At 37.1% G+C, this 12,507-nt stretch overlaps 1 protein-coding gene and 1 long non-coding RNA gene across 2 annotated transcripts; one reads left to right on the forward strand and one right to left on the reverse strand.

The window, feature by feature from the left end:
- The first annotated feature begins 5,786 nt into the window (after positions 1 to 5,786).
- LOC106432751 lies at positions 5,787 to 6,915 on the forward strand. The gene is made up of 2 exons (XR_007326090.1): positions 5,787 to 6,195; positions 6,643 to 6,915. It is a non-coding gene; the product is annotated as an uncharacterized LOC106432751 (long non-coding RNA).
- LOC106432750 (tubby-like F-box protein 2) lies at positions 6,833 to 9,102 on the reverse strand. The gene is made up of 5 exons (XM_013873588.3): positions 8,668 to 9,102; positions 8,085 to 8,442; positions 7,914 to 8,001; positions 7,707 to 7,836; positions 6,833 to 7,635 (listed from the first exon to the last, which is right to left on the reverse strand). The coding sequence occupies exons 2-5, from the start codon at positions 8,415 to 8,417 to the stop codon at positions 7,059 to 7,061; spliced, it is 1,128 nt and encodes a 375-aa protein (XP_013729042.1). The 5' UTR covers positions 8,418 to 8,442; positions 8,668 to 9,102; the 3' UTR covers positions 6,833 to 7,058.
- Positions 9,103 to 12,507: the final 3,405 nt, after the last annotated feature.

Consider the following 12,507-nt stretch of genomic DNA (forward strand, 5'->3'; position numbering starts at 1 on the left):
AGCGACGAGAATCCGCATACTGTTTCATTCTGTTTTGGGCTCGCAAAAGGTGAAATTTCATCATATCTATCAACTTTTTCCGGCGCTGTAAAGTTCTGTCAACTGTAGGTGAAGTGCTTTCTCCAGGAAGGTATGGAAGATGAACTGGAGGAGGTTGGCCGTAGATGACTTCAAAAGGCGTGATGCGAATTGCTGTATGGTAAGTAGTGTTGTACCACCACTCGGCGAGAGGCAGCCAGTCACTCCATGTTTGTGGTGCGTCTGAAGTCATGTAGCGAAGGTACGTTTCCAAAGTCTTATTAGTGACCTCAGTTTTCCCGTCTGAATGTGGGTGATAAGCAGTGGAATACTTCAAGTCCACTCCATGGACACGGAATAAACTTTCGCAACATCTAGTGCTGTGTACGGATGGGAAAGAGCGAGAAAGTGGGAGTTCTTGCTCAATCTATCGATGACTACCAGAATACAATGTTTGCCAGCTGAAGGAGGAAGGCCCTCAATGAAATCAAGACTGATGGATTCCCAAACCCCTGCAAGAACTGGAAGCGGTTGGAGTAATCCTGGCTTGGCGGCTTGATCATATTTGTTGCGTTGGCATGTGGAGCAGTTGCGAACATAGTTTTGAACCTCCAAACTCATTTTAGGCCAATAGAACAGAGATTTGATCCGATGCAAAGTTGAGTCGCAACCAGAATGGCCTCCGATTGCAGAATCATGTAGCCATTTAAAAATATGATGTTTCACCGATGGATTATTACCTACCACCAGTTTGCCACGACGTCGAAGTTCACCGTTGATGAAAGAATAAGAGGCGTGTGTTGAAGGTTTAATCTGCAACTCTGAGATGATATTCTGAAGAGTCGGTCAGTGTCCCACAAGATCTTAAGTTCTTTGTAAAACCCGTGGTGAATCTGAGAAAGTGTGAGGTGAAGTAGATGAGAACCAGTTACTCGTGACAAAGCGTCAGCTGCGATGTTTTATTTTCCTTGCTTGTACTGGATTTCGAAGGTCTATCCCATCAATTTTGACAACCACATATGTTGAAAAGGGGTAGTGATCTTCTGCTCCAGTAAGAACTTTAGGCTTTTTTGGTCTGTCCAAATGATAAACTTGTTATGAGCCAAGTAAGGGCTCCAAGTTTGCACTGCATGAACAACAACAAGCAATTCTTTCTCATAAACTGATAACCCTTGATAGCGCTTTCCCAAAGCTCTAATGATGTAGCATATAGGATGATTATCCTGAATGAGCACTGCACCAATGCCGGTGTTCGAGGCGTCGGTTTCGACAATAAATGTCTTTGTAAAACCTGGTAACGCGAGGACAGGTGCAGAAGTAATTGCTTCCTTAAGCAAACCGAGAGCTGTTGATTCATCTTGTCCCCATGTGAATCCATCTTTATGAAGTAGTAGAGTAAGAGGGCGAGCAATAATGCTATATCCCTGTATAAACCTTCGATAATAATTGGCGAGACCCAAGAAGCTGCGAACTTGTTTCTGGTTCGTTGGAGTAGGCCAACTCTCCACAGCTTTTATCTTGGTAGGGTCGGTACTGATGCCCTCATTAGATATAAAGTGACCAAGATATTCAATTCTTGTAGAGCCGAAGGTACACTTAGACATCTTGAGGTATAACTGTTGATGTCGGAGTATAGAAAAAACCATATCCAAGTGTTCGAGGTGATCGTCCCAACTTTTGCTATGGATGAGTATGTCGTCGAAGAAAACTAGAAGAAAATTCTGAAGTATTGGCTCAAAGACGTGGTTCATAAGGCCTTGGAATGTGCATGGCGCGTTTGTAAGACCAAAGGGCATAACGAGGTATTCTAAATGGCCAGAGTGTGTTTTGAAGGCTGTCTTATGCACGTCGTCAGGTGACATTCGGAGTTGATGGAATCCAGCTCGTAAGTCCAACTTGGAGAAGAATTTAGAACCTCCCAGTTCACCGAGTAAGTCCTCTAGTAGCGGTATTGGATATTTGTCTTTGATGGTTTGCTTGTTGAGGAATCTGTAGTCGACGCAGAGTCTCCAAGACCCGTCTTTCTTTTTAACGAGCACTATAGGAGATGCATAAGGGCTGGAGCTGTACTGAAAGATGCCTTGATCAAGCATCTCTCGAATCATCTTATCAATCGAGTCCTTTTGTAACGCAAAGTACCGATAAGGGCGCAAGCTAACAGGATTTGCTCCTGCTTCCAGCGGGATTTTGTGGTTAAAACCTTCCCGGTATGGTGGTAGTGTGGTCGGTTCCTCAAAGATGTCAGAAAAAGGGGACAACAGTTGTTGCAATGATCCACTATCGTCTCTGTTTTCTCCACTAGCTTCTATGTGGTATAAGATTGTTTCAGAGTCGAGTGATCTCTGTGTATTATCCAGTTCGCGAAGATGAAGAAGAGAAATCTGAGGTTCCTGTAGCATTAGTTTGTTGAGACTGCTTCCTGTGATTTTCTTGGCGCTATTGGGTGATATTCCTCTTAGTACGTGTTTGAGACCCTGGAAAGTAAATTCCATACGTAGGTTTAGAAAATCCCAGAGAATTGGTCCCAATGTTGATAGCCATTGGACGCCTAGCACCAGATCGCTACATCCTAGCGGTAACGTCCTAATCTCAGTGCTGAATCCATATCCCTGCATCTTCCACGTAAAAGGATTGCATTTATACTTGGTGATCAAGTCACCGCTTGCTGCTACTATTGACATCGGTTTGGTTGGGGTCAATGAGCACCCTAAGCCTTTAGCCTTTGTATATCGAGGAAGTTGTGAGTACTGCCTCGGTCGATTAATATATGGAGCTTCCTCTTTCCGTATTGACCCATTAAACGCATGCAGTTGAATGTCGGACACCCGTTTAAAGCATGCACAGAGATAGTAGGAACTTTGTCATCTTCATCAGCGAGAGTTGTTTCTCGTATCTGTTCCTCTAACGCAATTTCTTCATCAAACTCTGTATCAGCTTCTAAGAATAAGATCTCAGCATGCTGATGTTTAAGTTGATGACCCGGTGTGAATGGTTCCTCACAGAACATGCATAAACCCTTTCGTTTTCGCTCCTGCATCTCTTCGAAAGAGAGCCGCTTTTGAGGAGTGTTGGCGATTAGGGGTTTATTATTTTGACTGCCGAAGTCGTTATTTCTGTTGAGTTGCTGTGTTGATTTTTGTTGGATTGTGAGAAGTTTGATCTCTGAGATGAATTGAAGATAGTACGAGGTGGCTTTGTAGGCGTGTGCGACAGGGATAGCTCGTGTAGGTTAGCTATTTTTTCTGCTTCTGGTACTGAATTGACTTTGAATTGGCGCACATGAAAAGCTAGGTGTTGGTGTATGTTCGTCAGAAATATGCTTAGTGCGTGAGCCGGAGCTAGTGTGATCCTAGTCATGGCACTATCAAACTTCTCCAAATACTCATCGACGGATTCGTTGACTTGTTTCAAGCTGACTAATTCTTATAAGGGAACATCTTAAAGTTCGCTGAAACGGTCAGATGCTGCAGCAACATATTCCAGCCATAGTGGGAAGATGTTGTAGCGATTTACGAGATATGAGTGATGCCATTGGAGTGCTTTGCCCGTCATGTGAAGAGAGGCGAGACGAACCTTCAACTCTGGTGGTGTACTGTCAATTGAGAAGAACTGTTCGCAGCGATAAATCCATTCTCGGAGTTCTGAACCGTCAAACATAGGGAACCCTATTTTTGTTAGTCGAGCTGATAGTCCGTTGGGGAGAGGTGGATTGTTATTTTTATCTCCGTTCACATGGGTTGATTTTGATGTACTGTGCTCTGGGTTGTGGCGGTCAGGTGGATCTGTTAGTGGAGATGTTCCCCCAATTGTAAGTGCTGATGCTGCTTCAGTTTGTTTCCCTTCACGTTGATTAAAGGGTGGTGGGGTGTTAGCGAAATACTTCTCTATTATTGCCTTTGGTGCTGTGATTTCGCCTCCTAGTTCTTTACGGATGTCTTCCGTTTGTTGTGTTTGCGATGAACGTAACTCATCGATTTGTTTGCTCATGTCGCTCAAAGTGGTGGTTGACCTTGTATCCATAGCTCGGTCCTGAAGAGTTTATGCTCTGATACCAATGAGAGAGTAAACATGTAACGTAAGTCCCAAGCTAGTAGCCCTACTTGCAGATTAGAAGAAAGGGGATGCACAGACCTAGAAGATGATCACTGAGGTAGAAGGACCAACTCGAAGAACATGAGACCGTGATGATAATTGTATTGCTTGCACATAAAGTTATTTGAGAGTTTAGGAGATTGTAAAAGTATTCTTATTCATAAAACATGGGAAAAGGCTACTCCATTTCATTCACAAAAAATATTAATCATAATTTTTTTATTATTATATTTTATTTTTCATATATTTTACTAGAATAGGAAATAAATTTGTTTTATATTCCATTTAAATAATAATTTATTTCTGGAATCTACGTTAATATACCATATATTACTAATCATGTTGTTATATGTAACTTATACTAATTTGTTAGAGAGAATTAGAATTTGAATGGTAACCAAGAAAATGAAGATAAACACTTCATTCTTTAATATTCTTTTAAAAATTACCTTTCATAAGAATTTTTTTTGTTTCATTTCTTCTGATTTTTTTGATCGTAGAGAATTATATAACAAATGTGTTCCTTATTAATTTCGATAAAGAATCATCATTTTTTATCATTCTTAAAATTTTATTTCTACTCATTATTTTCTATCCGTTCGTAGTGTTCTTATAATGGTTACAAGTTACACCCTTTAGAGTTTACACTACTCTAACGAAATAGTGTAAGTTACGTATAACAAACTAAACAAAAAAAATTGTGACTAGTAACATAATGAGCGGTTTTTCTTTTCTTTTTTTGTGTTCTCTCCTCTAAAGTTTTTCTTCTTCTTTTTTTGTGAAGAAGCATTCAGGTTTCCAAAATGTTTTGTTTGCTCTCTCTTTATTCAAAAAGGACAAAATCATGACGTTTCTTGTTAACAAAAACAAACCACATGTCGTTTAGGCGTTCATTAACGACACGATGTTGTCCACCGAGCCAAAAGACGAATTCAAAACCTCGTCGCTGGAAGGGTTTTAACTCGGATCTCGACGTCGGAATCGGAGGAAGAAGGGAAGATCAGAGGAAGAAACGATAAGCTAACCGTAGAAGGCGATCTGAGAGAGATGGGGAAGAACGCAGCTTGGAGCGTTAGCTCTTGCAAGCCCGGCAATGGCGTCAACACTCTCCGAGACGACGATCTCGAAACCTTTTGGCAGTTAAACCCTAAATCTTATCTCTTTCTCTAATCATTTCTCAAAAATCGAAAGTTTCTTACTTTTTGCAGATCAGATGGATTGCAACCACATCTGATTAACATCCAATTCCAGAAGAAAGTGAGATTACAGGTATGATTCTGATACAAAAGGATTATGATCTTTTTTATTGATTTTGACACCCTTTTGTAATTGAGAAAAAGACAAAAATAGCACTAAATCAAGTTTTTATTCTCAAACTAACACTCAAGGTCAAAAGTCACAAAAATAGCACTTAATGTTTTATCAAAAGTCACAAACTTAGTGTTTAGAGTTAAAGGGTGGGGTTTAGGATTTAGGGTTTAAGGTTTAGGGTTTAGAGTTTAGGGTTTAAGGTTTAGGGTTTAGAGTTTAGGGTTTAGGGTTTAGAGTTTAGGGTTTAGGGTTTAGGGTTTAGAGTTTAGGGTTTAGGGTTTAGGGTTTAGGGTTTAGAGTTTAAGGTTTAGGGTTTAGAGTTGAGAAATGAGGTTTTGAGGATAAGATTTCAAATTTTGAAAAATAAAAAAATTAAAATTTTCAAAGGATAAACTTAGAAATGTGCTATTTTGGTCATTTTAGTTTTGGAGTGCTATTTTTGTGATATAAACGTAGAAATGTGCTATTTTGGAGATTTACCCATTGTAATTTGAAAGTTGGTGGTTTTGTACTTGGACTTTAAGCTGGACGAGAGCTATACACCCAGTAAGATCTATTCGTGCTGGTGATGGCTTTCATAACTTAAAGGTAATCCTTTTTTTGTTAACAAAGAAGAGATTTTTTTTTAAATTTATTTCTTCTAGTTTGTGATGTGGGTTGATTGATGCTTCTTGTTGTTGTCTGCTTCTCTTCATTTGTTTAGGAGATGAAAAGTGTGGAACTTGTAAAGCCATCTGGTTGGGTTTGTGTATCTATGTCTGGATCTGATCCACCGTATGTGCTGCATTTTCAAAACTATGGTTTCTTGTTAGTAGTTTCTTTGGTAAACAATCTAGCTAGCTGCTCTGATAAGATGAACCGAGTGTTTGCTACTAGTTCGAGTCGGTTCTTATCAAGTCTGGGTATTTTAGGTAGAGGACCATTTAAGACTCACAAGTGTTTCAGCTCCGTTTCGGGTTGGTTACTACTATTTGCTATTATGTTAGCTCTATGATCAGCTTTAAGTCAAGACGGTCTCATTCTTCAGAGTAGCTCTTGCAGGAGTTATTAGTATTTGCTTAGACGTTTCTTAATCGTGCGAGTTTCCATTTTGAGATTCCAATACTCAGTTTTGGAACGATTGCCTTTTAGGTTTTACTTACTAGATGTCTAGACGAACTTGTTTGAGTAGGTTACTAAGCAGTGAGGTGATAACTTTAACCATTCCGTTTCTCGTCGCAGGGATACATTTGTCAATACATTCATGTTGCAGATATCCATTTTGTCAAACCACCTCAACGGCCCTAGACCGTGCGTATGCCTTTTCGATTGCAGGAATCGTATTCCGCGCCAACCATTTCAGTTTACTTCAACGGAGTTTCTCACTTATTCCACACTGAGATGAGAAAGTTTAATTGTGAAAGATTATATGTTGTTGTGTAAAGCTTTCTGTTTATATATTACGTTGGATACAACAATCATTACATTCATTAAAGCTTATCCACCGAAGAGCCCCATCAAGTTTTCGTCACAGTGAATTAGGATAGGCAGTTTTAAAGCATAATACAAAAAGCATTTTCATGGCTCAAAGAAGATCAGAAAGGCCTTCTATGATGGATGATTTGCAGAGATAATTGGATTTCACTCAGCAGTCAACTTTAACCTTCGCAAGCCGGTTTGGTGTCAAAGCTGCTGATGCATATAGCAAAAGCTTGAAAAGCGGAGAGAGGATAACGATAATCCATGGTGAAAATGTCCTTGCCGATTTTGCCAAACTGTAAGATCACTCTCTCATGCTCTTCAGGCAGCGCATCTAAAGAAGGGTCAATGTCTGCCACAAGCTGGAAGTTCTTGACCGAAGCAACGGTCACTCTCCCCTTGAAGTTGAGGCACCAGCACTGCAACTGCTCGTGCCATCTCGGGGATTTGTTTTTGAGAACCAGCGGCTGATCCAAAGAGATATTCTCTTTGTGTGTTGAGCTGGTTTCGCCTGAAGATACTTCTTCTTTAACTAATGATGGCTCAGAGATAACAGAAGAGAGCGGTATAGAGTCCATAACGCAATGCATTCTTCTAGGTCCCCTTGTCCGAAGAACATTGAGCTCGTAGGTTATGCTTCCTGAGGTATAGCTAGTAGCAGGTAACTTAGGAGATGCTTGCTTAGGTTGAGCTTGTGCAGTGGATGATGCTGTTTGGTTGTCATATATTGTGAACTTGGTTCCTAGAAAACCAGACCTATCCCAACAATACAAGTAGATCATATTTAGCGAAAGGAGCTTAATTAAAATCAAATGTAATTTGCTTACCTTAGCTTGCCAACATAAGTGCTGCTTCTCCGTGAGAAGTTTTTTGCAGAAAGTGAGATTACAAAGTCAGTGCATGTAGCTCTTCTAACCCTTCTTGCTGCTAACAATAGCTTGTCCTTCTCCGTCTCAGCTGAAACTCAAATAAGGATCATGGTAAGAACCATTGTTGCGGACAACTTTTTGTCTAAGAGATAAAAGATCACTCACAAGGCATCAAGCCATAGTAGAGAATATATGTAGCTGTTGCTCTGTTCCTTTTAATAAAGCATTGAATAGGAAGGTCTCGCGGACCCGGCTGTGCTCACAAATCAAACAAACAGACTGAGCCCGCCCTTTGAACATAATGATGATGAAGAAATTTTGGAAACTGTCTTTTACCTGTTTCAATGAGATAGGGAAAGTGAGTTTCCCACACTGCTCAGGGACTCTCACAGTCTCCATTGTGATTCCTCTCCACGATTTACAGACAGAAGCACAAGAGACAACGGCCGCTCGAGCGGGCCAAGAGGCCTCGCTCTCTTCAACCCTCCTGATAATCTCATGGAGCAACTCAGGCGGCAAAGAAGCCCAGGGGCTCTGAGGGATGTTCTCCGACGGTGTCACTGTATGATCAGGAGCAATGTGGGAAGACTTTGACCAGGTTCGCTTAGAGATCCCTCCAAGTCCATCCCTCACTTCCTTCAGATCACGAAGGATGCTTTTAAAAGACATCTCTCTTTTTACAGCATGCCAAAAACTGCAATCAGAATCATGTTTTTAGGAATAAGACAAAGCGTAAGACTTTGATAGACATAAATACAAGATCTTCGAATTAGTTTCATAAGATCCATTGGAACATTACTTAAAACCAAAACATACCAAGTCTTTATATTCCGACAAGAACTATATGCCAACAGATCTAGGACAAGATGTGAAATGCAAAATAAATAAATAAATAAAAAAGAAAAAGAAAAAAACTAACCTCGATGAAATCGATGGATCAAACGACGAAATGATTGAAAAGAAATCTCTTTCGAGAAAAGAAGGAGCTGCAAGATTCGATCGGCGGGGAGCTTCTTCTTCTTCTTCTTCACCGGATCAGCGAGGCCAGATCGGAGAGAGAAAACGAAGAAACAGAGACAATCATCGTTGCCTCTTTGTCTCCGGGAAGAAAGACGGTTTCGTTGGTGACTACGTTTGCATGATTCCCCCGTCGTTATAACTCCGCCGCTGATCTCAGGGATGCAAAACGAACCTCTCTCTCTCTATCTCTCTCTATCTCTTCTTAGAAAAGAAAAAGGAATCCGAAGTCTCTGCTTTTTCTTATAGTTTTCAAAGAAACGTTAAAGGCAGATAGATAGAAACAGAGAGAGAGAGAGAGAGAGAGAGAGAGAGAGATAAGAAAATAATTTAATTATTAATATTAGAGAAATAAGTTTGGTCGGAAAAAGATTTAACTCTTAAGACTTTTTTAATTAATCAAACAATTAAATAGCCTATTTGGAACGACCTGACTTTAAATGATAATGACTTACTGCATGTGGCATCACCATATCTGGTCGGTAAACTATGTTACTACTATTACATGTAAATATTTAAAATAATTTAAAAAACAATTATAATCCTTTTTTATTTGATCCAAAATTTCCAACAAAAAGTTTTAGAAAACTGCTCTTAATGTCCACCAAAAAAAGTTACCAGCGATGTTAAGCTAGACAAAAACAATAGAATAAAGTAAAATTCTTTTTTATGACAATGTTTCATGTGTATTGTGTATTGTGTATTTGTTCATTTTCCACTTATTTATGAAACAATAGAAATCAAGATCTATAGAAAACTTAGTCAAACCTTTTTTATTAATTAAAACATAATGTAATCTAATCAAAAATATCTATCTCAAAAAATATCGTGGATACATATTATTGTTCCAAATACCCACTTTATTTTATTACATCAAATTTAGTATTAAAACATTTAATATATTTAATATATTTTTATATTTTTATTTCAATTTTAATCATTCTAAAATAAATTATTTGCTTCGATTTTATTCTGTTTTGAAAAAAAATAATGAGTAAAATAAACTAATAAATATGATTATTTCCTTTTAGAGTTATTTTACCTTTTTAATTTATTTTATAATTGAAAATGAGTTGAAAACACTTTATTTTAAAATAAATTTTGTAGTAGAAAATAAGTAAGACTAGAGATTATGAAAGTACAAATGGACAATACTCAACTTTTCTTTTCTCGTGCTAAGTATATATTATCTATATATATAAAAAAATGTTGGTCTCTCTCCTGTGAAGACACCTCAGCGCCACGTCATTAAGTCGAGTGTTCTGGTTTCGTCACGTGTTCGTTAACTCCAAAGTGATGCGTTTCAATTAATGGGATAAGTTTAATTTGGGCTTGCTAAAAAACCAAGAAGTTTGACTTAGGATGGGCCATACAGCAAGACTATTATTTTTAAAGTTGGTATATACGAAAAACATTATTTGACTTAGGTTATGACATGTTTCTTCTTCCTCCCGCTGAAAAAAAACTGCGGCGTTACTGTACTCTGTTAGATTTATTAAATACAATAAATGTTTTCATTAATATCACCGACCCACTCATCCATGACGTCTCATTCCATACATCTCATATCTCAAATTGTTGTGGATTTACAGCTATAAATAAGTGAGTTCAATTCAGTGAAGATCATCACTTTTTCCTTCTAAATCTTTCCGTAGATTTCTACAGTCTTTTTTCGATTGTCGGCAACAGATTATTCTGTGTTGATAGCTGCTTGATTATGAAACAAATGTTGCTGTAGATTTGCTTGATAATCAGCTAGAGTCTATTTTCCAGTGATTTATTCCCACCAGATAACCAGTCTCCGATCTAACCGAGGAATATTTCGAGACTTTGTTCTTAATTTCTCTCATGTCTTGCGATTGATAGACTCTACTATCAGGAATAAAATCTCAGGTCTTCGGGATTCTAATCATAATCTCTCCTCTTAGTTGATGCAAGTTTGGTACTTTACCTCCTGATGATTCCTGGTTTGCCAATTTAGTAGATGATTTCTTTCGTGCACTCTATCTCTCGGATCTTCGTCAATCTTCGACAAAACCAAAGTCTGCATGTATTTTCCAAAATTAACTTTTCCTCTACTTGATTGGGTTTTGATGGGCCTCTTCATGATTCTATCCAATGGGATACTAACATGGGCAACTGGTTTCGTTGATATAAAACTCTGGGCTATTATAATACTAGGATTTTTATTTGAAGTCTCAATCGAATCTGCTCCATTGGGGATGTAATATTTTACACTTCTTTGTTTTAATTGAATATCAGCTCTCAGATAAATAAATAAACTGAAGAGATAAAGACGCATTTGATTTTTCTCAAGGCATTTCCTTTAAGATGATGGTGACGAAAATATATATTAAAAAATAGAGTAAATAGCTTCTTTACGACTGTCCGATCATATATTTTTGTTAACTATATTGAATAGAGTTATTTAGTAATGTTAAATCAAAGCCCGATTCAAAGAAATACAAATACAAAGTAGTAATGCCAGTTTTGTAATTTGCAATTTTTTTTATTAATAAACATTATTTCTTTTGAAAAATAGTTTTTTTTTACTGAAGAGAATAATAGTTTTCTATTAAGTTCTGTATTTATTACGGGAAACAAATTAAATAATGCATTTTCATTTAATCTATACACTGTATACTGTCTGTAAATGTTTTGAAAATCTTCGTGACAAAAAAAAAACTTAATTTTGATCCATTAATTTGTCTTTAAAAAAATCAGTAATCATTTAACTTTTAGTAAATCCTTAAAACCCTAAAAATAAGAGAAAATAACAAAAACATACCACTTGGGTTTCAATTCAAATAGCACCCGACTTTCACGTGCAATTGAGATAGTTTCCGTCTCTTAGTTTTTTCTTACCTCTTCCAATAAAACACAAACATTTTTTTTTTAACACAACTTTAGTAAATAAACTATTTTTTTTGTGTTCCAAACAAAAAAAAAACTATTAGCGCCAAACTTATGAGTTTATATGGTCCTAAAGAGGTTGTTGCCCTTTAAGAATAAGAGAACAAACGGTCTCCGGCAATCTTTATGTGAGCTTCCAAGTAGGGCTGTTAAATATTTCTTATAAATCACTGGAAGAATATGAAACTTAGGGCTGAGACTTAAATTGCATGTTAATTTTGAACTCAAGTGGTTTTCCAAATAAAGTTAAAAATTTCATGTTAATTTAACCTCCGAGTTAATACTTACAGTACTAAAAACATTCCAAAAAAGTTCAAAATCGTCTACCTATCATACCACCACTAAAAACTCACTATCAATTTTGCAGGGCCACATACGAAAACCAAAAAGAATTGTCATATTAACCCAAACAACATTTAAAAGACAAAATATAAGGATCAGTTCACGGACTCAAGCTTCCTACTTTAAAAACGCCAAACACTAAAATTGAGATATAACAAATAAATTATTTAGATGTTAATATATAATAAATCACTGACATTAACTAAATGTGATTTTTGTAAATTCTTTAATAAAAAAAAAATTCAACTGAAAATGATATAATAACTCAATCATAGTCATATCATAGAAGCAAAAAGTCAAACAAAAATTATTTACAAATTAACTAACCAATAACTTAAATTAATAAAATAGTATATTTCATACGCACATTTTGCAAATGTGAACCTAAAACATAAATTACAAAATTATATAAAAAATAATAACATAGATCACAAGTAAAGCATATCCCGCCTGTAGGCCGATATATAATATAATGATGCACAACTAA

The sequence above is a fragment of the Brassica napus genome, chromosome C7, assembly GCF_020379485.1.
Source record: "Brassica napus cultivar Da-Ae chromosome C7, Da-Ae, whole genome shotgun sequence".
In the NCBI taxonomy this organism is placed as follows: Eukaryota; Viridiplantae; Streptophyta; class Magnoliopsida; order Brassicales; family Brassicaceae; genus Brassica; species Brassica napus.